The 27,333-nt window shown below is 43.0% G+C and overlaps 1 protein-coding gene across 2 annotated transcripts in view; it reads right to left on the bottom strand.

The window, feature by feature from the left end:
* The window catches only part of mtcl2 (microtubule crosslinking factor 2), a 108,121-nt gene that overhangs the window by 72,641 nt on the left and 8,147 nt on the right, over positions 1-27,333 (bottom strand). For both annotated transcript variants that reach the window (XM_084068122.1, XM_084068123.1), the window contains exons 2-4: positions 25,410-25,511; positions 22,444-22,566; positions 6,233-6,382 (exon numbers count right to left, since the gene is read on the bottom strand). In XM_084068122.1, the coding sequence (XP_083924248.1) occupies positions 6,233-6,382; positions 22,444-22,566; positions 25,410-25,511 (375 nt within the window). The remainder of the gene's footprint in view (positions 1-6,232; positions 6,383-22,443; positions 22,567-25,409; positions 25,512-27,333) is intronic.

Raw genomic sequence — 27,333 nt, 5'->3', positions numbered from 1 at the left:
ATGTGAGTTCTTTTTTTTGTGCACCATGTTTTTAGAAATGACAGACAAAGGTTACACACAAACGGACACGCATGCGCTCGCATGCGCACGCATACGCACACGTACACGCGCACGCACACACACACACACACACACACACACACACACACACACACACACACACACACACACACACACACACACACACACACACACACACACACACACACACACACACACACACACACACTTCACTACGTCTTCTAATCCTAGCTCCACATGCCCCAGCCCTCTCCAAACAATGGACAACTTCCTGAAAGTCAGAAATAACAGGGAACAGTATTTCCTTCAGACATAATGAGGGGTGGAGAGAGAGAGAGAGAGAGAGAGAGAGAGAGAGAGAGAGGGCGCAGAAGAGAGAGAGAGAAATGGTGGTGAGAGACAAAGGGCAGTGAGAGACAAAGAGTGAAGGAGAGAAAGAGACAAATGGAGCGAGAGACAGCACGAGGGAAGGAGAGAGAGACTATATATATATAGGCTATATCCCCTGTGAAAAGGAGCTGAAATGCGTTCTTGACAGTATATTATGCAAAGTGAGAGGGGGGGGGGCAGGGAGAGATAGAGAGCAGCATCATGAAAACAGCTCTGTTTGTGCAGAGCTGACCTTTTCACCCCAATGGAACCATTTTAAATCGCCATCTTCAAGAACACGCACACACACACACACACACGCGCGTGCATGCGACACACACCATGTAACCAATATACAGAAGCCATTTGAATGACCTTCAATAGAAATATGGGAGTATCAAGAGGTGTGTGTGTGTGTGTGTGTGTGTGTGTGTGTGTGTGTGTGTGTGTGTGTGTGTGTGTGTGTGTGTGTGTGTGTGTGTGTGTGTGTGTGTGTGTGTGTGCGTGTGTGTGTTATATACTGTATACCCCATACCTGTGTAACAAAGAGACAAAGACCAAGAGAGAACAATGAGGGAGGAATAGAAGCGAGATGGAAAGAGGGAGGTGGTAGAGAAGGGAGAATGAGGAGAGAGGGGAGAAACAGAGAGAGAGAGAGAGAGAGAGAGAGAGAGAGAGAGAGAGAGAGAGAGAGAGAGAGAGAGAGAGAAAACATTAAAATGGATGAGTAGAGAGATGTCCTGCAGAGGTCTTCCCTCCAGTCATTCTCATTGAGGATTTTTTTTGTCCGTTTTCCAGACCTCCATTCAAGACCCCTCATGATGCACACCTCCTCTCCTCTCTCTTTCCCCTCCCTCCCATTTTCTCTCTCCTATTCTTCTCTCATTGCTCTCTCTCTCTCTCTCTCTCTCTCTCTCTCTCTCACACACACATTATTGTTCTCCTACTGTATATGTATTTAAAAGAAATCTTCTATTCTTTTCCTTTCTCTTCTACCTGATCTAGACTTGGTTGCAAGTGCTGTGCATCAAGAATAGTCGATCTACACACTCACAATGCGTCGCTGTGAGTTTGCAGATCTGCTATTTTTCATGCGCGACACCGGCACGCTACCAGGTATAGAAATCGGGCCTTTCAGTTCCGTTTGTTTCAACGGCCATCCATCATCACTCTATCTTTCTATACCTCTACTGTGGTCTGGTCACCTTGAAGGGGTGAACACAGCTGGTCAGAGTCGTACTGCTCTGCTAATAATATATTGCATAGATCAACGTGATCAAGGTTATAGCTACTGTACATACATGCACATACACGCACACATGTGTGGATGGACGGACAGATGGACAAACGTACGTGCACACACACAAAGGTGGACAAATCCCACCAGCCACCACCCAGATAATGGTGCAGTCAGTCTGCAGCTAGCAGACAGGTAATCAGACATACAGGCACCACGCAGAAAACATAAATATCTGTTTCTAAACATAATGCACAATATGGACAAAAAATATATTATGTTTAGATTATATCCTTAATACTGAGGTCAAGTTTGCCATTCTTTCTGATTTCAAAGGCATTCTCTCCTTTTTTTTGCATCGTTTCATCTCCGCTTTCAACCTCCAGTACTCAATCCCATTCATCCAACCAACCCCTCTCTCATTCTGTTCTTCCCTCCTCCTCCAGCCCTCCTTCCATCTCTCTATCCAATCCAAGCTCCTCACCTTCAGAGGTTAAACAGCTGGAATGGATCAATCATCAAGGAATGGAGAGAGGAGAGAGGGAGGAAGAGATAGTGAAGGCGGAGGGAAGGAAGGGGTTAAGGAACCGAGACAAGAGGAGGCAGAGAGGAGGAGACAGGGATGATGAAAGGATGTGAGGAGCGAAAGGAGAGACTGAGAGGCAGGAGAGAGGCGGGGGGGAATGCTTGAGGGGAGGAGGAGATTAGAAAGAGAGAGACCTGCTGGGTGAGGTACAACAATGTGCAAACACAGCAGCAAGATGTGTTAGCTGTTGTGACAGGAGAGGGATGTCCAACTGAATACAACCACCTTAAAGACTACTAATCATATTATGTGTACATCTGCGCCTTTCTAATCTCTGTACTATACATAGAACTACTGTACATACAGTACAAACAGTGCCGGTTACCGTTTAATACATTTGAAAATTTGCTGCTGTATTTTGCTCCTTTTTACATTTCTAACCTTGTACAGGATATATATTTTCCAACAGCCAAAGCATAATTGTTTGGCTTGTATTTTTAAGTTAATCTGAGTAATTAATTAGTTAATGTCTTTAAATGTTATTTACCTACTATACTCTGTTCATACATTTCCTTATTCTAGTAGGGCTATATACTTAATTGTACATGCATTTATTTTCTGTTTGTTTTATTTGACACGTGCTTTGCCAATGTAAACCTATGTTTCCCATGCCAATAAAGACAAGAGGGGTGGGAGGAAGGTAAGGAGTGGGAAAGGAAAAGAGGAGTGAGAGAGGGATGACAAGTTTCGGAGAGGATAAAGAAATCCCTTCATCAGCATTCCTCTTCACCTCAACTGGAGCAAAAGGAGAGAGGGAGGAGGGGAGGATAAACAGAGAGAGAACGGTGTGCTGTGGAAGAGAGAGTAGTTGGAGTGAGAGGTGCAAAAACAGGCGAAGAGGAGGGGAGGGAAAGCTGACATGTATGTGTGAAAGAAGGGATGAAAGAGGAATGAGAAAACAGAGGGAGGCAGCATTCCTTCTTCCAGTGTCCACCTCCACTGTGAAACAATGTGTCAGTCTATCAATGCAGCTAACAATAAGCTAACAACAATGTGCTAAAATATTCACACAGCTAACAGCTAACAATGTGCTAATATAAACATTAACAAGGCCATGCAAATAACAACTCCCCCGTAAAGATACTAAACAGCATGCTGTACTTGTTTCCTGCACAACAATACATATCCTGTTTGTTTGAAGCACGTTAGGGACTTGGCGATGAGTTTTTCTTTGTTCTTTGATGAAGTGTCCACCAAAGGTTTTGCAAAATGTGCAGATACCAAATGTTCCACAGTTCACAGTGATATATTGAGCCTTGTAGAAGCACAGTCCAGTGGTCAAGCCTTTGGGGATTGCTCTCGTCTCGCGATTTTTGTCAGATATGTCAGAACATATCATGACCCACTACTTTAGGGACTTGATCCAGTAGATGAGAAACATCTCTATTTATTTACACAGCTATATACCTTCCTACTTAACTGCATAAAATATCACTTCCACTTGATACCACTGCCTCTCTCAGCCACCCAATCACAATCAATAATTAACACACCACACCACCTTTTATTCACCCAGATATATCTCGCCCAATCCTTCGCTCCATCTGTTTAATTCCTATCTATAGACAGGTTACCGGACCAGAGCTTTCTGTATTACCGTGTGTGTCAATACATGAATTAACTTTCATTTTATTCTCTGTACTTGTGTATGCCTGTCTTTTTCTCTCTGAATTATATTTTCTCTCTGTCTGTCTCCTTGCTTTTAACATGCTAATGTAAATAATATTTACATTAGCATGTTAAAAGCAAGGATACAGACAGATTATGTTTCCATCCATATACTTTCATGTAAATGGTGCTGTTGAGCAGCTGAATGGAAGTAGTAAAGTTCAATAAGATTAGATTTCCTCAATATTGCAAAAAATGTCTGTGTCTTTAATTGATTTTTTTTTGTGTGATATTGATTATTTCTCTTTGTCTACTCCCCCCCTCCCTTTCACTGTCATATTTCTCGTTCTGTGAGTTGGTGCTGAATTATTTAGTTTTTAAATCAAAGGTTACAAACAGAAGACTGAGACATTCCTCTCTGGATGACAAAATACACTCTTTCTCACTCACGCAAAGCAAAGTGTGTCAGCGATGTGAAGAATGTACTAGCTTAGAGAGAGCCACCAATCAAAAAGCCCCAAAAGTTGTTATCAAGACAGACAGTAAACTCCTACCCCGGCATGATGTGGTAAACAACACAAACTATCAGCCATTTTGGTTATTACATTCATTCAGTAAATGAATAAAAAATATCCTACAAACCAAACAAGCCAGGCAGAAAGCCATCAGGCCTGTCAGCTATCAGTGTGCTAGCCAAGCAGTCAGTAAACACTTCGCAAAGCTTTACCTCAAGCAATATCGTCATCCAATAAGTCAATAAGACAACAATACTGCAAGCTTTAAAACCAGCGAGCCAGCAACAAATCTACCATAAAGCCAGTTATAAGGCCAGCCAGGGAATGAATAAGGCACCTTTTTATCCAGCTGTCACAATCTGTTAGTACCAAGGTGTTCCCCTGCAGGAAAATCTATTGCTTATATGATTTATCACAATAAAGACAGCATACGCGATGACTTATGAGAGTAAATTCATAAACAGCCTCAAAGCCATCAATCCAACCATCCATCCACAGACAGTTAGGCAGCCTCTCAGCCAGTGGCAGAGCACAAAGTACAGGCTGACGAGAATAGCCCAGAAACACAGAGAGCTCCACATCACCCCCTGCCAGCTACCCAGCCATCCGTCCAGCACTGCCCCACATCAGAGGCCTGGTACGAGGCCAAGGCTACAGCACATCAACACCTCTCCACTCCATGGCAACCTCACACTCGCCTCAAACTGTAGTCTATCTCCATGTAGGAACAGAAAGGGAGGGGGGGCGCAGGAGATGGGGCAGGACAGAGACAGAAAAAGAGAGAGGGAGCGAATGAAACAGAGAGGGGCAGATAAAGAGAGATGAGAGGGAGAAAGAAGGAAAGAGAGACAGGGAGGGAGGGAGGGAGAAAGAAACAGATGGATAGAGAGGAGTGAGAGAGAGAGAAAAGGAAACAGGAAGTAGAGAGAGATGAGGTGCCATTTTATGATGTTCGTTCAGATGGTTCAGCTAAGGATGACAGCAGAGAAACAAACAACAGAAAATTCTATTTTTGCTCTGAGCAAAACCTTGATTTAAATAACAGCAAAGTCATCTTCCTTGTTGACCACTTGCAACCTGGTGTCCCTATCTTGGGCATGTCATTATATATACAAAACTAAAACTTTTCCAGCAAGCCGGGCAACAGATTACAGTGACGGATCCTGCTGTGGTTTTCTAAACAGACATTGTGTTCAAGAGATTACAATGGAGACAAGTTAAATAAACAGAGTCTAAATGTCAAACGCCTGTCTGGAAGACCAGCCGTGCTAATTAAGCCCCAGCCAAAACAGAAGTGTCCATGTGAAGTTAAATCAAATCTGCCTATCTAAACATGGAGTATTCGCTGAATTGGGTAACAATACAATGGCTGAAACCACTGACAACACCATAAACAATGTTGTAGTCCCCAGTGCTGCAGTCTGACTTTTTGTTTGTTTTCCAAATCCACCTAAATCAACTAGTTTATCCCAGGGTGGTTTGGTACGGTGCAGAATAGATGTCAGTATCACCCAGTCTCGAACATGTATAAAGGCATGATACGGCACAGTTTCAATACCCTACCTTACTTAACCATGAAACCTAGCGTCCATATTCTGGGGGCGAACAGTCAACGGAAATAGCAGATCTACAAGCTCACAATGCATCACGCGCTGCGAGCTCGTAGATCGGCTATTTTCAGTAAAGATATCTGATGTAGAGGGCAAAAGGAGGGGGCCTAGTATAGATCCCTGGGGGACTCTTAAGTATACACTGATTTAAGTGGTGAATTCCTGTTGTAGCACCTGACCTCAAATCTCTCACAGCAACCACAGTAAACCTATACTGAACCTAGTTGATCTTGGCCCAGCCTGGCCCAGTATGGTACACACAGCATGGTGGTGCGTGTTATCCTACCTTATCAATCTCCTGTTGTAGGACCTGTTTGGCGACCTCCAGGTCCTGCAGACGGACCCTCAGTTCCTCGTTCTCCTGCTCCAGACGACCGCGCTTCTTCTCCGCACCGTCCAGCTCACTGTGGAGACGAATGGACACGTCCTTGGCCACCTGGGAGGGCGAGAGAGGAGGAGAAAGGCGAGGGCGGAGGGATGAGCGAGAGATGGAATGGAAGGGAGGGAAGAGGAGAGTCAGTCTTCATTACACGCAATCCCAGAGTTCAATTCACCTGAAACAAGTAGTATGACTTAACCTAATAACACCCATCCATTCATCCACTATACATTGATTTTTCTTTCAGAATGCAAGATTCTGCTACTTTTTTTTTTAACCCATTCAATCCGGGAACGCATCTGTGTCACTTTAGATTTCTTTGGCTGTTAAAAAATAGCAGATATACGAGTGCCGCGCTATGAGCCTCTGGGGGTCCCTGGAACACAATATTTTGAGATGGGTAGGGTCCGTGGACAAATACATGTCATTTAAGGGGTCCTTGACATGAAAAAAGTTTGAGAACCACTGATATCATAGCAACATATGTTTTCTTTTCAAAATGACATTTGTAGAATCCCCAGAAGCAAAGATTTTAGTTAAAAATGTTCGCTTTAAAACAACATACATTGAAAGATTTGCACAAAATGTCACAATTTTTTAAAAACGAAATAGCCCAAAGTATAATGGTTATAGCCAAAAAAACTAAAAAGACACAGTATGCGATCACAGATTGAATGGGTTAATGGAGATTGGGCAGTTATCGCCCACTTGCCAGCAGTGACCAGCAGTTGGTACATTGTGTGTGTGTCTGATAAGTGTGTCTACTCTACCAGACAGTAGAAAAACATTCGGTGGCTGTTACGTAAATGAAACCTGTGGTTACCATAGTTACTCCACTCAAGTGGGTAGAGAGGCTGTCTGGGAATCGGAAGCTCGCTTGTGTATAAGTGTAACCAAACGGATCCTCATGGGTACATTAGGTTGCATTTGTACTCCCCGAGTTAGGCTTTTACAGTGTACTCAAAACAGAGCTGCAGTTCCTTGAAAGAATAATTTTGCATAAAGGAAGTGGCGAGAGCGTGACACAATGATATTTAGGCTCGACTAAACCAGACACTGACCTTGATGGATAAGAAGAGCCTTGTCTGTCACTCCTGATACTACCTCATTAGGCAGAAAGGATATCAAAAGCGCTCTATACAGGAAGTAATCTTTAACAACCTAGAGAGACCTCTTATGAAAGTCTAATCAGTCTCCTCCCCGCCCACCCGCTCCCCGAGGAGCTTGACTTGACTTCATTAAAAGTTGCTGATGTCAAAGTGTCAAACCAAAGTCATGTCAAGCCGTAACCTCGGATGTGCACTGTAAAATCCTGGCTGTGTTAATGTAACCGTGAGAGTGTATAAATGTAACCAAATGGACCCGTAATGGTCCATTTGGTTACATTTGTACACTCGGAGTTACAAATGATTTTCCCAATTATACCACGGCCACATGCTAACTGTAGTGACGATTTCAAACAAACATTTCGCCACTCGGCATATCGGAATATCCGTTTTTGACATGTTTCAAATCAATAGAATGTCCATACCAAAAACTGCTGTTGGGTGAGGTTCCCATTTATTCAACCAAACAAAGAATTATAGCAAGGTTTTGTTTAATGCATGTAAGAACGGTAAAAACCGTGTGATCTCCTGTGTACCCAAACATTTCCATCATTAAGTGGCTTGTTGCACCTGTGCCTATGAACCCGCCCGTTGCTATGGCAACCCCCTCCAGGTGAACCCGCCCACATCAGGCTTAAAGACACAAGGTCAGAATGGCTCCTTCACTAACAATATATATAGTGTTTATTCATATTTTTGAATAGAACATTTGTGTTTTCACTATCTTCATCAACCTGGGAATAAGTGGGAGAAGCTCAGATATATGACCAAGAAATGATTTCAGTCACAACTTTCACCACAATATCAACACATTCTGTGTCCCGAAAAGGGTTGAACGTTATACTGAAATCCATTTTGTTTTTAAGGACAGACTGTATCTAATATTACCATTAATACAGTGTAATGTTTATTATGCATGTATTCATAACGGTGATGAGACAGCAGCCATGCAGTTATCTGAAAATAACACCCTCCAGCCAAACAGAACTGATTAATCCCTGTAGCCATGGTATGATAACAAGTATATTCGCAAGTGAATTTCTTATTTTCATCATTGTTCTTAACCAAAGTTAAGCCAAGCTGTGATGTCTGTTAGCAAAATGACACGGAAACTAGGTCAAATGTATTGTGTGCATCCCAGTTGCTGGATTTATTAGTTACTCTCTGTTGCTTGTTTCTTTCCGTTTTGTGATTCAGTGTTGAACACAGCCAACATTCCTTCAAATCAAATGTCTCATGAGTGGAGAATGGGACAAGACACAGTGGGAAGTTCACTCCCTTTTGTGTGTGATTGTTTTATTTAGACAGGGATATAATAGTGAAGGGCAGCTGTCTAAGCCAGCTAAAGGATCATTTATACTTAGATGCCAAAACCCTTCAATGACCGTTAAATGACAAAAATCATGTAATTTGTGTGTGGGGTGCATGTGAACAGTATGCGACAGCTTATGAACTCAAGACATTATTTATAGTATGTGACATGGAGCTTTAATTTGACTGTATGGAAATCAGAGTGAGAGAAACAACCTACATCAGCTGGTTGTCTTTGTGTCCCAATTACCTAGATACCCATTGACTGGATAATGAAGGCCATGACAGCACGGAGGAGAAAGGGGCTCCTGTGGACACTCACAACATAGCTTGATGACCAAAGACATCGCTTTGTTCTCTCACATTGGAAAGTAACTGTGAGAGAACATGAAGGGAAAAACGAAACTGTCCTCAAGGTCAACACAACACACAAAGACCCTGTATCTCAACAGCACTCGAGGATGTACAGTAGTAGCCTTCACTTACTTAGGCAATGCCATTGACGCAAAGTGGCACGGAGCGTAGATTCAGAATTTGGAAGGCAAGGACTGCATTCAGCCAACCGAAAGAACATTTGGAGCTCCAAAGAAATCAGCCTGTACAAACTATAACGATCAGTGACGTGGAGGACAACCAAGACCACAACGATGAAAGCACAAACATTCATCAACAGCTGCCTGAGGAGGAGGATCTCCAGCATCCACTGGCCAGGCACCATCAGCAATAATGATCTCTGGCAGAGAACGGTTCTACCACTTGTTCTGAACAGTAGATCAAGAGAAGAAGACGGGGACACACCCTGTCAACCAAACACCGGCATCACCAGGCAAGCCCATAGATGGAACCCGCAAAGCCCAAGAAAGAGCGGCAGGCCCACGAACTCGTGCCACAGGGACCTTGAGGCAGACATTAAGGAGAGTGGGCTGACATGGAAACAGCTGTAAAGAAAAACCCAGGGGAGGAGACTGTGGTGGACTGTGGTCAACGGGCTATATGAAGTGGAGTATAAGTGAAGTAAGTACTAAACTAAAGTGCCTTTCACACATGCACTGTAACATGGCCATAGCTGAATGGGTAGAGAGCCCATCTGGGAAGCAGAAGGCCCCAGGTTCAATTCCCGGACCACGGCAATGTGTCGAAGTGTCCCTGAGCAACACATTTCAGCCCTAACCGTTCCCCGAGCGCTGTACTAATGACGTTCACTGCTCCTCCTAGTAGTTATAGGATGGGTGTAGATGCAGAGGACACATTTCACATACCGGTATGTGTGGTTTGCCTCTATGTTCTCATTTAAGAAATTATTTTTGGCATTTCTGATCAATTTAGTAACTACATTGCGTGCAAATATACAGTGACAGAAAACAACCAAAATTATTATTAAATGGAAGTTATCCCGTCATTAAATGGTAAGGCTGTATGAATTAACACAAATGTCCGACTCAGTAGGACTTGGCGTGCAACAGACTTTAGTCGATGTGTTGTGTCAGAACAGCAGTAGAAATGCCATCATGACAGAGAGAGAGAGATAGAAATATCAATAGAACATTTCCAGATTCTCAATTCACAATATATTATCTATAGTCCTTCTATCCATTTGAAAGAAGTTTCTATCCAGTTGAAAGAAGAGATTACAAAATTGCTGATATTTTTTGCTCTTGATAAGGAACAATAATTAACTTAAATCCATGTTTGATATACCACTTTGACCCGCATTGGTAGCGTAGCGTATGTATGTGCGTGCGTGCCTGCCTGCATGTGTGTGTGCTTGCCTGCATGTGTGTGTGTGTGTGTGTGTGTGTGTGTGTGTGTGTGTGTGTGTGTGTGTGTGTGTGCGTGTGTGTATAAATGTGAATTCTTGTAACTGGGCCTTGTGCTCATATAATTTGTAATGGTTTATTTGTCCATGCTATTGTGTGTGTGTGTGTGTGTGTGTGTGTGTGTGTGTGTGTGTGTGTGTGTGTGTGTGTGTGTGTGTGTGTGTGTGTGTGTGTGTGTGTGTGTGTGTGTGTGTGTGTGTGTGTGTGTGCGTGCGTGCGTGCGTGCGTGCGCGTGCGTGCGTACGTGCGTGCGTGTCAGTGTGCAGCTGGGCACACAATGCCCCTCTGTCTTGCACCACTTTTACGCCAACCAATTTATCCCTGTGCTCCACCACGCTCCAATTGAGACCTCACTTTGTTTGTGTCCTTTAATTTACAATTTATGTATCTCTTCCTTGAAATCTACTGTCGCCATTTCTCTTCTCTTTTGTTTACTTTCCTTTACCTCTCCATTTTTCTCATCTCACACACACACACACACACACACACACACACACACACACACACACACACACACACACACACACACACACACACACACACACACACACACACACACACACACACACACACACACACTCCTGTCTTACAAGAGGATTGACTTTGGGAGTCTGAATGAGTGAATGTTTGTGAATGTTTCTTGCTTTTGTTCTTTATTTCCTTTCCTTTCCTTTCTTTGCTCCCTTCCTTCCACTCACTTGCTTTCTCTGTCACACACACACATACAAACAAACACACATACACGTACAGTAAATCCCTGTTGTCTATGGGCTGAGAGATGCCATTGCTTTACAGTTACTTGGCTCATGGGTCTTCATTCTTAATGACCATTGGCAGAAGGCTCTCAGCACTTTATGTGTATTGACTGTGGTGTGTCAGCGCTACATAGTGACTGATTCATGTTGTGTGTTTAATGCTGGTTGGTTGGTGTTTGTGAATCGTTAAGTGTTTGTTAACTGGCTGTTAATACAACTGCAACTGCAATTTTACTACTTTTCTCTGCACCACCCAGCACACTGCAATAGACACTCTCCTCCTTCTTGCTTTAACGTATACTCACATCTGTCTCTTCTTCTTCTACACTATTCTACTCGTCTTTTCACCTCACTCGTCCTTCATTTTTATAGGGCTGCAACTATCGATTATGTTGTTTTTGCAATTATTCTATCGATTACTTCTTCGATTAATTGAATAATTGAGAGAACCTTTTTTTTAATCAACAACTCAACGTGAACAAAATAGATTTGTTATTTTCGACTTATTAACCACTTAAACCCTACTTTATACTTTAGAAATAGCAGATCTACAAGATCACAACGTGTTGAGCTTGTAGATCGGGATGCAGCTTTCGCTACTTTAGAAAATTGCTTATTTTATAAAAATATAATTTTGTAATAATTGATTAAATCCATTAATTTGATTAACTATTGCACCCCTACACTTTTTGTACTTTTGTCCTCTGCTTCCCCAGCTCTACCAACTCTTTATATACTCTTCTATACAGTCCTCCTCCTAAACGTCACGCTATAGGATATGTCATTAACATTCAGTTGACTGGCCAGAAACCAGTAACACAGCTATATAGGAGGTCATTAACATTCTATCAGTGTGCTGCAAGAGGGAGAGGGGGAATTCTGTTTGTGTGTGTATGTGTATGTGTATGTTTATGTGTGTGTGTGTGTGTGTGTGTGTGTGTGTGTGTGTGTGTGTGTGTGTGTGTGTGTGTGTGTGTGTGTGTGTGTGTGTGTGTGTGTGTGTGTGTGTGTGTGTGTGTGTGTGTGTGTGTGTGTGCGTGCGTGCGTGCGTGCGTGCGTGCGTGCGTGCGTGCGTGCGTGCGTGCGTGCGTGCGTGCGTGCGTGCGTGCGTGCGCACGCGTGCGTGTTTGTTTTGGTGTGAATGTATATGTTAAAAAACGTTCACAAACCTAGATTAAAATAGTTAAAAACAGGTGAGAGGCAAAAAGCAGTAGACAACCATCAACAATAAAAATGATACCACGCACAGGCCCACACTGCCAACTTGTACGGTAAAGATAAAAGGTTTTTAATGAAGCAACGTTTTCGGTCGTGTAGACCTTGCTCAACTTTTTTCTTGATCGTGCAAGTTGGCAGTCAGCAGGTATATTGTTTTTATTGTTGGTGTGAATGTATATGAAAGAGAGAAAGGAAATTGGGAGGAAGAGGCAAGGAAGGAAAGAGAGATGAAGAAGAGAGAAAGTATAGCATTCTTGAAAGTTGCATTATGGTAAAACTGCCTAAATTAGACACACACCCACCCACACCCACACACACACACACACACACACACACACACACACACACACACACACACACACACACACACACTACCTCACTCCAGACATACTGCACTGCAGATGAACTTGCCAAACGCAAACAGTAATATCTTTCAATGAGCAGCAGTTAGCCATCAAAAGGACTCTTTCATGTGCTTTGTGTGTGTGTGTGTGTGTGTGTGTGTGTGTGTGTGTGTGTGTGTGTGTGTGTGTGTGTGTGTGTGTGCGCACACGCGCGTGCCTGTGTGTGTGTGCCAGGCTTGTTTCTCCTGTGATCCAGCCTGTCAGCACTTACAGTAGACCACACATGCATGTGGTGGTGTGCCATACATACATACAAACACACGCACGCACGCACGCACGCACGCACGCACGCACGCACGCACGCACACACACACACACACACACACACACACACACACACACACACACACACACACACACACACACACACACACACACACACACACACACACACACACACACACACACACACACACACACACACACACACACACACACACACACACACACACACACACAGCTCTTCAACTGCTGGTTGTTCTGGTTTGTAACGGTCGTATCCAACGACTTTCCTCCCTGCAGATTTTTATCCCAATCGTTTTAGTTTTTTTCCAAACAGCTAGTAAACACACAGCATGCTGCACCCCATAAAGGAGAGTTCAGTCAAGGTCAGGGTAATAGCGTGGCTTGGTGCTGTTGCAGAAACACTGTCCCCGTGAACAAACGTTTAACAACCAAGGTGCAACCTGCCCTGTCCTGTCAACAAGTCCTTAAGCTGGGATATACTTCTTTCATCTCCCTTAGACACTTTATCCGATCAAAATCCAACCAGATAAACCTTTTCTGTTAATACAAAGAGTGTCGAGTTGTTGGCCTTTCATGTGTAATTATATGTTGTGCGTGAGTCACACCGACATGTAGCTCCTTGTCAAATTGCAAAGAGCGGCTTATATCCCTGCCCTTGATAACTCCAGTAGGATCTATTCAACACAGTAAAATCCTGAGTGTGTCAGGTCCATTTTATACTCTCTGTATTTTACAGTGACATGACTGTGCATTGTGCCGCTTAACGAGCGGTGAAATGCTTACAAAGGAAGGAACAGTTGTATAGGAAGTATTGACTCACTATTCATCATAAGAGAGGAGAAGTATGTGCAGAATCAGCTGTTCGCTGCTGAATACACAGACATGGACTCTAGGAAATGGTCTTTTGTAAGTCTACTGCGGCAGTGCTACATAAGTTATGGGTCAGCTCCCAAAACTGGGTCAGTGCCTCATTTCTAGCAGATCCACACATGGGACTAGGGTTTGAGAATGTTTTGTTCTCTTATGTTGTCCTTATTTCTTGTGCTGTTTGATTGTTTGTAAACTATTCATTAGAGCCAGACCGATATATTGGTCTGGCCGATGTATCGGCCATTATTTGACTTTTTTTATGACATCAGTATCGGCAATTATGCAGCCGATGTGTCCTGACTTTCAATCTGGCATCCCTTATTTGGGCATGTCATTATATAGGTGAATGTTTTCAAAAACAAAAAGAAATAGCGGATCTACAAGCTCTCAACGTGTTGCAGCATGACCCATTGTGAGCTTGCAGTTTGGATATTTTAGAGATATATGTTCTAGTTTTGATAAGCTTTCATCAAATCCAACTTTTTCAAATGGATTAGAATTAATTTAGCACTTCTGGACAAAATATCAGTCAAAACATCAGTAATTGGCAGGCAAGGACTCTCCAAAATTGGGATCGGCATCAGACCCACCTGTATATGGCATCTACTATTCATTACACTGTATCATGTTTTACCACAGCAGAGACAAAGGTGATTCTGTTTAACTCTATCATGTACATTTTAGTGCAGTGACTTCCATACACACACACGCACGTAGCGTACATACTGTAAACCACACAAACATTACAACCAACCAACCAATAGGAAGTACATGTACATTATATACTGCATGGTATGCACTTCTTTTCCCAGTAGGCTCTGTGTCCCCTGTGGGTTCTGTTCTCCAGGGGGATTCTGTGAAATATATCTCCCTGCCTCTTAATTGGTTGTCTTCTGATTGTGCTGAGCAGGGAGTAATATGTACCAAAGCTTGAACACCAAGATCAAATATAATATTCACACCTGTATTTACAAACACTACAGTTACTAAAATTATGGACACTACAGATCCGTCTAAAAAATCAATATAATAATATTGTGGGAAAAGTACATTTTCTTCCGTAATATAATTAAAAAAGTGAAACTTTAATATATTCTAGATTAATTGTACATAAAGTGAAATATAACATAAAGCAGATGACATGGTACCCCAATCATCACTGACTGTGAAAACTTCACACTGGACTTCAAGCAACTCTGACTCTGTGCCTCGCACTCTTCCTCCACCTTGATTTCCAAATGAAATGTGTCATGGGTGCCATGTCATCTGCTGGTGTTGCACTCTGTTTTATCCAGAGTCCAGAGTCAACACAGCCATCTAACAGGAGATTTTAGAGCACTTTGTACCATATGGATGGAGGAATTGATGGAGAGATTACACCTCCACAACTGACCCTAACAACTGCTATGCCTTGTGGGAATGCATTACATTCCATCAGCCTCTCTCTGTCTCTCTCTCCCTACATTTCTATAGATAGCTAGATTATAGTCACCACTGTTAACAGCTGTCATGCAAATCCCCCCCCCCCCCCCGCCTTTTTTGTCCGTCTCTCTCTTTCACACATAACAGATTTATATAGGCAGGAAGCAGATTATGGATGATGTAACTTCCTGAAAGTGAGAGATTATTGGATGAAAGTCAAAAAGGCCATCGTCCAGACTCTGTTATTAAGTTTATGGCTGGTAGGACTGGTACTTTGATCTGATATTTGTAGGATCAAAGGAACCATGTCTAATGCTAATAAGTGACTACAGCGTGTGACAGTGAGGGGAACAACAGTGGAAATGAGGTGGTCAAATTGGTCAGTTGCTTGACACGTCATGGTTACATAACTAACATAACTGTGAGTGTGAACCTCTTGAATAAATCTGCCTGAACTAGCTTGCAAGCTACATATAATTAGTAGTATTACAGCTAGTATTTTACAGCTAGTACTATATCTTGTCGTGTATCATCATAGGTACATTTATAGAAAAAGCAACAGTACTGGAGTTAGAGTGATACACACACATGCACACACACTTAGGAGTGACGCATGCAAGCTAAATTCAACTTCCTACGGTCTGCCTGACACATGGAGCAGGTAGGAGGTTGTGAGTGAGTGTGTGTGTGTGTGTGTGTGTGTGTGTGTGTGTGTGTGTGTGTGTGTGTGTGTGTGTGTGTGTGTGTGTGTGTGTGTGTGTGTGTGTGTGTGTGTGTGTGTGTGTGTGTGTGTGTGTGTGTGTGTGTGTGTGTGTGCACATGCGCACATGTGTGTTTGAGAGACAGAGAGAGAGAGACTTTAGCATCAAACTTTAGCTGTGATACACACAGAGTAATGACTATTCCCATAGCATACAGCTGTGTGTACCCTGATAAATGAGCTGGATACTGCTACTTCCCAGTTCCCACCTCTTACTGACTGTGTGTGTGTGTGTGTGTGTGTGTGTGTGTGTGTGTGTGTGTGTGTGTGTGTGTGTGTGTGTGTGTGTGTGTGTGTGTGTGTGTGTGTGTGTGTGTGTGTGTGTGTGTGTGTGTGTGTGTGCGTGTGCATGCGTGCACGTGCGTGTGTGTGAATACTATTTTAGCACAGGATATGTCTCCTTCACAACCAAGTTACATAAACACATAAACAGAGACAGACAGAGAGAGAGAGATTCAAAGCTTTCTTCCTCCCACATTGCACAAAGAAAGAAAGAAAGAAAGTAAGAAAGAAAGAGAAGGGATAGAGGGGAGGGGAAAAGAAAGAATAGATATATTTAAACCTAGAGAGGTTGCATGTGTGAGTTAGGATGTATGTACAGACTGGCAAAAAGTAACAAACAAATTTTAAAAGAAAAATGTAAAATAGTAAAGATGGCCAATCAACGAGTTTGTAGATTGGCTATCATCACTATTTGGCCACAACAAAGTATAAAATAATGCTTAATTGGTTAATTGATTTGACTTTTTTTCTTTCGAGTGTAGTTTTAAACGTGGCGAGGGTGGGCGCAGCTTTGATGTGAGCTGGGAGTGAGTTCCAGTGAGTTCTCACATTGCATCCACGTTTTGATGTCAGTCAAGCAAGAGGTGAGGGTGTAGTGGGTGATGGCAGTGATGGTTGTGGAGGGGAGGTAGAGTTGTGTATCATCGGCAGAAAAAGTAGTCGATAGAATAATTGCTGAGAAGATAATCAATAGATGCAGCCCTATAGCTAGTTGACAGGTCATAGACCTACTGCTGGGTGATAAGCCATGGGATGGGAGACACATTTGGAGGAGATTCCATTCATACAGTAATGTGTTCACGACACGTCATGAGAAGACTAGCAACCGTTTCCTGTGTGTGTGTGTGTGTGTGTGTGTGTGTGTGTCCAGATGTCTTCTGTGGCTTGTGGGAACGAGAGCAGCGGGTGAGTGGAACAGGAAATGATGGCATAAATTCTCATAGGCTTTGATGGCGGCATGTCCCCCATGACATGATCAATCACCCAACAACACGCACGCACGCACGCACGCACGCACACGCACGCACACGCACACACACACACACACACACACACACACACACACATTTGTACATATACACACAATCAAATAACAGCATGTGATATACAACCATGTGACAAACACACAATCAGTAAACCACCCTCTGTCTCTCATCCCTTCCCCCACCAGTGCCACCACCACCTCTTTCTTTATCTACACATCCATCCATCCATCCATCCCACCGTTCCCCATCCTCTCCCTCAAGGAGTGCAAAGGCCATGTGAACAGAGTGTGTGTGTGCGTGCGTGCGTGCGCGCGCGCGCACGTGCGTGCGTGCGTGCGTGCATATAAGCACTTTACTGTGTGTGACCATGGTCTTAAAACTCGGGCAGTAGTTAAGCCAATTAAACTTAATGCGGTTTCACTCTGTCAAACTTGTCACACCAAGGTCAAATTAAACCTCACAGCACTCTTTTCAACTCAACTAAGTTAAAATGAAATATATAAATTGGGTTTCAGAAATGTAGTGAATCATATCATGAATGTTTTATAGTTCATCAAAGGCATGCATTAGATATACTATTGCAGTTGCAGTGCCCGTTTAGGGCGTGCCCATTGGGGCACCTGCCTGTTTGGAGTGTGTGCCCATTTGGAGTAAATGCCAGTGTGGAGTGTGTGCTCACTTAGCATGTGTCCGCTTGAGGCCCGTGCCCGTTTGATGCGGGTGGAGGTTTGGAGCATGTGCCAAGGAGCTAAGCCAGTGGTTCCCAAACTTTTCAGACGTGACCCCCCCAAAATGATCATATTTGGAACTGTAGACCCCCCACCCTAATAAGCACTTGGAATGTAGGGGTTGAGGCATTACATTTAGTTTGACTCGGTTCAACAGATAAATACTGCGTTTGTGAGCTTGTAGATCGGCTATTCTATTTTTTTGCCTCTTTCTTAAATCATTTGACAATTTGGCCAAAGTTTGACATTTTTTTATAGTATAGTTTGTTGTTACTTTTGATGCAGTAATGGTATTTTTCTTTCTTTTTTGGTGTTAAAAAAGTCTTAAAAGTCATTAAATTGTCACTTAACTGTCATCTGGGGGCCCCCCCCCAACCCCAACCCCCCCACCCCACCCCCCAAAATCGTGTGGGGACCCCCCTGGGGGTCCCGGCCCACAGGTTGAGAACCACTGAGCTAAGCAATCAGCTTGGCTCCCGGTACTGCTGCTTCCAGCGTTCCAGCGAACCGTGTGAACTCGATCGGATGAACTTCACATAATCACTATCTTTAGAATGACTCTCTCTGTGATCATCCCCCACCTCTGGAGCCTACTATTGGTCATTTTAAAATAGCCGATCTAGTATAAAATAGAGCTTATGTGGTTACATATTATTCTTTGAATATATTGTACAGTGGCATCTTTATGCCACTGTACAATAACCACATCAACATTACACGCCTTAAGACCAGTCATCACACACTGTGACTGGGACTTTCCAGAACCACTCAATCAGAGTTCTGTGACACAGAGAGAAGTGTGTGTGTGTGTGTGTGTGTGTGTGTGTGTGTGTGTGTGTGTGTGTGTGTGTGTGTGTGTGTGTGTGTGTGTGTGTGTGTGTGTGTGTGTGTGTGTGTGTGTGTGTGTGTGTGTGTGTGTGTGTGTGTGTGTGTGCGCGTGTGCGCGTGTGTGTGCGTGCGTGCGTGCGTGCATGCATGTTAGGCCAAACACACTAGAATAAACACAGGACTGATTATAAACACAGACATGCACAGGCAAGAAAACAAAGAGGAAGTTACGAGTGTGCATATACACACAGACACTGTGTGTGTGTGTGTGTGTGTGTGTGTGTGTGTGTGTGTGTGTGTGCGTGCGTGCGTGCGTGCGTGCGTGCGTGCGTGCGCGCGCGCATGCGTGTTTGCAAAGACACAAGAGTATGTACAGTGATTGATATAAGTGAGGCTTAAACTGCATTCATGTGTGTAATGGATGAATGTAATGTTCATGCCCACATGCACAAACACACACTAGAAAGAAGAGTGTGTGAAGTCATATACCAGTATAAACACATAATAAGTGGTTGTACAGTGTATGTACAATGGCTGGTAAAATGAGGTTTATTATGCACTGTGATTGTGAATGCTGCATACACACCCACCCACCCACCCACCCACCCACCCACCCACCCACACACACACACACACACACACACACACACACACACACACACACACACACACACACACACACACACACACACACACACACACACACACACACACACACACAGTGTCAGTTGGTTTAAATGACCCCCTTCACACTGCAGAGGAATCCCATAACACTGCCCCAATGCAAGTAACACAGTTGGCTCGAGGGCACGCGCGTGCGCGCACACACACACACACACACACACACACACACACACACAGTCACACACTCACTCACACACACACACACACAATGTGCCATGGTGTAATTTGACCTGGCAGTTTGTCTCTGCCCCCAGTAGCTAGGAGAAACAATCTCCCATGTTATGTGTGTGTGTGAGAGAGAGAGAGAGAGAGAGAGAGAGAGAGAGAGAGAGAGAGAGAGAGAGAGAGAGAGAGAGAGAGAGAGAGAGAGAGAGAGAGAGAGAGAGAGAGAGAGAGAGAGAGAGAGAGAGAGAGAGAGAGAGAGAGAGAGACTTCTTGTGGTTTCCTGGTATACTGAGTTTCTTCACTACTGCAGCCTATCTCCTTTTATTGATCCGTCTGTCTGTGTGTGTGTGTGCGTGTGCGTGTGCGTGTGCGTGTGTGTGTGTGTGTAAGTAAAAAAAGTAAGTGTGTGTGTGTGTAGTAATAGGCCCAAGTAATATTTTTACAATATAGGGACACCATCACTCGTTCTGTCTCTCTGTCCCTTGTCCATCTCTCTCTTTTACAGATTTCACTCCCTAACTCTCCCTGTCTCCCACTGCTGTCATGAACAATTCTCTATTTCCTTTTCTTACTGTCTCCCATCGATCACATTTTTATAACTGCATTTCTGTCTCTTTTCATTTCTATCCAATGCTCCCTCACTTCCACTCTCTTCCTTCCTACGATTGGCCGGTGAAGATTCAAATGTTCAAACAGCAGCCAATCCCCTGTTCTCCCTGGAGATCTCTCTCTCTCTCTCTCTCTCTCTCTCTCTCTCTCTCTCTCTCTCTCTCTCTCTCTCTCTCTCTTCTCTCTCTCTCTCTCTCTCTCTCTCTCTCTCTCTCTCTCTCTCTCTCTCTCTCTCTCTCTCTCTCTCTCTCTCTCTCTCTCTCTCTCTCTCTCTCTCTCTCTCTCTCTCTCTCTCTCTCTCTCTCTCTCTCTCTCTCTCTCTCTCTCTCTCTCTCGTGCGCACGCACGCACGCACGCACACACAGACGCATGCACACGCGCTGAGAGAAAGACACACAATCACATCCTTCTTTCAGTTATGGATCATTCTTTCTATCTTCCTTTCTTTCATTTCCTGTGCTTCATTCATTTGCATTTCTTTCCATTCCTTCATTCCCATTTTCAGTCACTCTCTTTCTGTCTTCGTGTTCATTTTTCTGTCCTCTCGTCACTCTTTCCAGTCTGTGCTTCCATGCTCCTCCATGCAAACAGCTGGTGATAAAGTGAGAGACGGCAACAGCAGAGTATGACATCACTTCTATCCCATCAGCCCTCCTTCTGTTCCTCTCTCTTCCTCCCTCGCTCTGGCTCTCTAGAGTCAGACCCATATATCGTTTTGACTGATATCGGACAATATTTACTTGTTTGGTTTTGTGTGTTCAGAAATTGATTCGAAAATCTTGCAGTTTTGGACAAAATATTGGTCAAAACGTTGCTAATGGGTGGTTCTAGGACTCTCCAAAATCTGGATTGGACCCAAAAATGTGCGAGCGTTCGAGCTCTATTCCGCTCTCCCCCTCTCCAGTCCTTTGTCTTTATCCGTCTCTTTCACTCTTGCCCTCTCGCTATCTGTATCTCTCTTTTCCTCCGATTCTCTCTTCTCCCCCACTTGCTATCTTTCCCTCTCTCTCTTCCACTCTACCCCCAATGCCCCGCCTCTCTCTCTCTCTCTCTCTCTCTCTCTCTCTCTGGTCAGACAGTAGATAAAGACCACATTGTGTTGTGTGTCACATGGAAGCAGTCGGGGGAATGCTGTGAATCTACCAATGTGTAACTATGGACCAAGGTCACCATGACAAATAACACAAGGATTCCCCTTTATTGTGTAGAGAGATGTGTGTGTGTGTGTGTGTGTGTGTGTGTGTGTGTGTGTGTGTGTGTGTGTGTGTGTGTGTGTGTGTGTGTGTGTGTGTGTGTGTGTGTGTGTGTGTGTGTGTGTGTGTGTCTCAGAGCAATTTTGCAGTCACACATACAGTCCACACATACATGATGAGGCCTTCTGCTCTTTCTAATAATGTGTGACCAATAATCTGTCTGTGTCCTTTAAGTGGACAAGTGCCCTTTAACCGCTGGCTCATGACTGCACTGCATTGCCGAACAACTGCTACACAATCTGTCCGAAAAACTGTGTACAATACCAGTCTCAAGACACACATACACATATGAATAAACACACACACACACACACACACACACACACACACACACACACACACACACACACACACACACACACACACACAGTTACGTTTATGCTATGATCTATTAGGAGGTACATTAACTACTATGAGTTTGCCCTCTTACACAAGTATGACCTAACTGTGACTCCAAGCATAGCCATCTATTCTGGTATGGACATGTGGACCACTGTAGAAGCAAACATCACACGCACACGCGCACACACACACGCACACACACACACACACACACACACACACACACACACACACACACACACACACACACACACACACACACACACACACACACACACACACACACACACACACACACACACACACACACACACACACACACACACACTGACCTTGACGTCTTGTTCCAGTGTTCTGATCAGTTCTCCGTCCACCTGTCCAGTCTGAGCCACACGCAGAGAGCGCCGCTCTGCCTTCCTCAGACGGTACTGCAGGATACGACAAGTCTTGTTGGCCTGGGAAACACAACGATTCAATAAATTAGTGTTTTATGTTAACGAGGGTCAGTCCTAAAGAAATGTTACAAATGTGCATTCCTAATCAACAGGGTGAGGCCGCAGGCCATATAGTGTCTATGGCATCATGTTTCATTCACATTGTCGCTGTCTGGTAGAAATTTCCATCTCTAGCCACAAGCAACTTAGATGCTATAAATGCTATCTGCATCGAAGTGTCAATCACTCAAAGGTCCTCCGTACCACCTGTTTCAAAATTGCACATAATGCAGGAGACAGTAGACAATTTTGTCCAATCTGTATGGTAGAGTATGTTAAAAGAATATAACTTGTACAATTGGGGTGGTTGTAGTTTGTCTCCCTGCTCTTCTATTGAGACATTCAGATTGTGTCAACGGTAACGTCTCACCTAGACACAGGATCTGACATGAAATTTGACCTGATGGTCAAGATTCAATTTATCCCCTGAGCAAGCAGGTCGGCTCTATTAGCTCAATGGTAAAAAAAAAGAAACAGCACTTGCGCAGGAAACCGGGTTCAAATCCGGGGTAGAAGAGGAAAGTTACACGGTGCTGCTTTAAGTTGATTTTGTTTTTCTTTGAGTTATCATTTCTGAGGAGTGCAGCTGGCATTGATATGGCTGGCCAAGGAAAAGAGGAAAAGCTGCTTCAGATCTGCTTATATAGAGCTGATGGGGAAATTGGACAGCACCATGTTCCTTCTGCATTATGGGGAGGGGCAGGGGTTTATTAGTTTGATTTTGTTATTAGGTTTTTGAAGAAATGTTTTTTTTAAATATTTTGGTTGGATTGCAATTTCATTAGGTAATATATTAGTTAGTGTTGTATTGGTTTATGTTGTAGTTATGTGTAGTCTTTTTAACTGCTATGTCCTAGTCTATCCCCCTTTGTGTTAAGAGTGGACTGATCAACCACTGTATATGTTCCCCTCATGTCTCATTTTGGGTAAGTGAGTTGTGCTCTTCAGTTCATTTCTGTTTTGTTTATGTTGACCTCATTAATTTTGGGTCCAGACCAGAGGTCATCAACATGTCCATACACGAACAAACGTGTCCGTGGCAAGTCATGTCTATGTCCGTGACACTTTTTTTATTTTGAAAAAAAGAAAATCAAAATATGGTTTATATATTGTCTTCAATGTAAAAACATATTAAAATGTGTTTAAATAACTTTGGTGACTTGTAAAGTAACATGCTCATTAATATAATATGTTCAGGAGATTTGTAGTATTGCACATGGTGCCGTACACAATTGCATCAGGTGAAGACAACAAGACAGTTAGAAGAAATGATTGCTGCCTCAATTCTGTGAAAATAGCTAAATGTGCTTTCAATAAAAAGCACATTTATAAAATTATTAAAGTCAACGGCATGCGAGGGACCACAGTGAAACCATGGTGCAGGAAAAGAGCAAAACAGAAGGCATGTCATCTGTTCATAAGGAGCTAATTTATTACCAAGGCAAAGGAGGGCAGAACTGGTCAAGTAAAGCCAGCGTTAGTCGTTAGTTGAGAGACAGTGTTTCAAAGTGTCCACTAATGACAATAACAACTATAATAACAGTCAACAATCATAATCCATGGAAACCATCCATCCACAGCCTGGGTCCTCCTCCATATCTTTTTTTGTCTCTCAAGTTTCCTTGTTCCAGTGTTCCATTGGCATTTTATCCTCGACGTTTCCGTGAGAAGCATTCAACATGTTATTATTACGTCAATCAAATCAAGAGTAGCTTGTAGTGTGTTTTTTTTTTCCATTGTTACATGTGCATGCCTTGGCTTGGACTTTCTCATCAACAGCAGAATACCTGATCACCTTAATGGAATCCACAACTAGCTACCGTACCTTGCCAAACCAAACGAAACCAATGGTTTAGCTGGTAGAACTTGATTTGATCTCCTTCTGTCCTCAAGTAACACTGTCCTTTGAAAAGCCAGCAATCTCTATAATAGCCATATGATGTATAATACGCTAAGTGGCCCTTTTGCATTGGAAGCACTGTCTATACTGATTAGAACTTAGGTAAAGTGGCTCAGTTAGTTAATGCAGACATACTATTCTGCCCTGCCAAGGTAAAGTGCAGTAACTACGTTTTTGGACACACCGACTTATTTGTGTATCCCAAAGGTCAAATTAGCCTTTGTGATTTTGGGGGATAAACAATTACCTCAAGAACAGATGTAAAATTAGTGTAATATCACTTATATGCCGATATCTCATTTGGCTGACCAGTTGAATCACTTTTAAACCCATTTTTCAGTGATTTCTTTTTTTTTTCATAGTTACTGCACTTTACCTTGGCAGGGCAGTATTGTTTTAAAATGTTCAGCACATTGGAATAGACCCTATGACACATTAGGAGTCCATTAGTATACATTTAGGGCTAGGCCAATATGTTATTTTCCATGTCCGTGGCAAAAATGAAATATTAATGAAAATGTCCATCACAAGCTGCCATGGTGATGACCCCTGGTCCAGACTTTTTGTTATTTGTTCAAAAAAATAATAATAATTAAAAAAAAAGAAACATTATTTTAAAGAACTACTCAAGTCTCCCTGTGTCTCTCTTGCCAACGAACTCGGTTTGAGTGAAAGATGAACTATTTCTAAAATAAATACAATATTTAGGGTGTTTTTAATTTCAAATTTGGGTTATAAAGGGCAATTATAATGTATTAAGGCATACAGTATAAGGCTTATTAGCCAGGGATCCTTTTAACAAGAGATTGTGACTAAATAACTTCATTGGATCCATTGGAACACAGGCTCTGTTTTCCATTTCCTGAGAAGCAACGATATTGGACACTGCAGCGATGATAATGACCTGTTCCAGCTGCTGACGTAGTTCCTGGAGCTGGTAGACATCCTCTTCCATGTACATGTCTCTCATCTCCAGCATCTCTGACCGCTGCTCCTCCATCTCATCCTGCACGTCACACCAAGTGGAAGAAAAGTGTGAGGGAAAGACAAAGAGGGAGCTTGAGTTATACTGGCATTTTAAAACGGTGCCATAGAGAGACGTCCATAATAATGGGTCAATAGAGAATAGTTTATTATGTCATCACTCATTATGCATCATCTACATCAGTGACTCTCAAAGTGGGGTCTTTGGGGGGGGGGGGGGTTCCCCAGCAAAAGTAGATAATATAGCATCACAATAATGTTAACCACTTTATCTTTCCTTTAACTTTATTATTTATATGTTGGATACATTTTTCTTCTCCCCAAAATGTTTTTGGGGAAAGAAATGTTTTTTTTTACACAAACCTTGGCACAAAAGATTTTCACATGGGGGTCCGCACGTCCGCGGCCAAATACATATCAATTTGGGGGTCCTTGACATGAAAAGGTTTGAGAACCACTGATCTCCATTCTCCCCTGGGGGTTCCTTCCCAGGCCGCACTTTGAGAACCACTGGCCTGGATTATATGGACTACCTCCAACACGAGCGTACCCCAAGGAACCGTGCCACCACCCTTCCTGTTCACCTACACTACGACCTTATGGTTCAACTCAAGTATGTGCCACCTGTCGCTGCTGTGACACCTGAATTTCCCTCCAGGGATCAATACATCCTTATCTTATCTTATGGGATGTCTTGAAGAAACGGTATGAGGATCACTGTGGGAAAGACCTCTGGTTCTCAACGTGGGGACCGGTCCAGGGACCCCCAGGGGTCCTTGATGGGGGTTCAAAGGGGCCCCCAGCTAAATGATTGATAGTTAGGAACCAAATGGACACTTCTGGGTCTGTAACTCAGAGATTTTACGACTGAAACTAAATGGACTGGAAATCACAGATTAGACCACATTTGGACCACGAACGATACTAAAAGCAAAATGTATTCATATACTCTCACACTTTCATCAGCAATGTATCTAACAATGTACTTATGTAACCTCTATGTCATCAGCAGCACCCACTATGACTGTAACATCATATTCATCTAATCATCTCCATAATGCCATGTTCATTATTAGCGCCTCATTATGCTTTTGCTGTGCATTAAACGTCAGTGTCTTCTTTATCAAAGAATCACCTGCCAGTCTCTCCAAAGCCTAATTCATACTTTGTCGTGCCAAAAATAGCAGATCTACAAGCTCACGACGTGTCACGAGCTCACAACGTGTCACTTCACTGCATCGCTGTCAACCTTCATCAGTTACTTAACATTATAAAGCTTACGGCTTCTCACCTACAGCCTCAATACTGACATCAAGCCATATCCATGGTTTTGATCATCATCATTATCATGATTTTGATCATCATTATTGTGATTACTGCCTCCTCAGAGTGATGTACTGCACAATATAGGCTTACATACTAAAGGTCAGTTTAAAATGACCTCATTAATAGAGATCTATATCATATAACTCTTTCATAACGGACGTGAAGACGTCGCCTGCATTCGCTGTATCATTATTTTACATTAATACAGTGATCATAAATGTTTCAATGCTGGGCTGGCATTATTTAAGTATTCACTGAATGGCGCTTCTTGTTGAATTAAAACTATTGTTCTAATGAATGTCTTGCTGCCTCACCAACTATTTCTCTAACCATTATGGACACTAATATAAGAAATTATTTGGCATGCATTGGCAATGATTGCCTGTTCCAAAAGCAATGTCTTGCTCTGCCCCTCAGGACTGGCAGAAAATGGAATTACTTTTGTCTACTGCAATGAGCTGAATCATACATCACTAACAAGCAGGCTTATTACGCTTATTAGATTATATTCCTCTATC

Source organism: Gymnoscopelus microlampas (genome assembly GCF_963454915.1).
Source record: "Gymnoscopelus microlampas genome assembly, chromosome: 10".
NCBI classification, from domain to species: Eukaryota; Metazoa; Chordata; class Actinopteri; order Myctophiformes; family Myctophidae; genus Gymnoscopelus; species Gymnoscopelus microlampas.
Note: the sequence above shows the minus strand (reverse complement) of the source record. Positions and strands in the feature narration are given on the sequence as shown.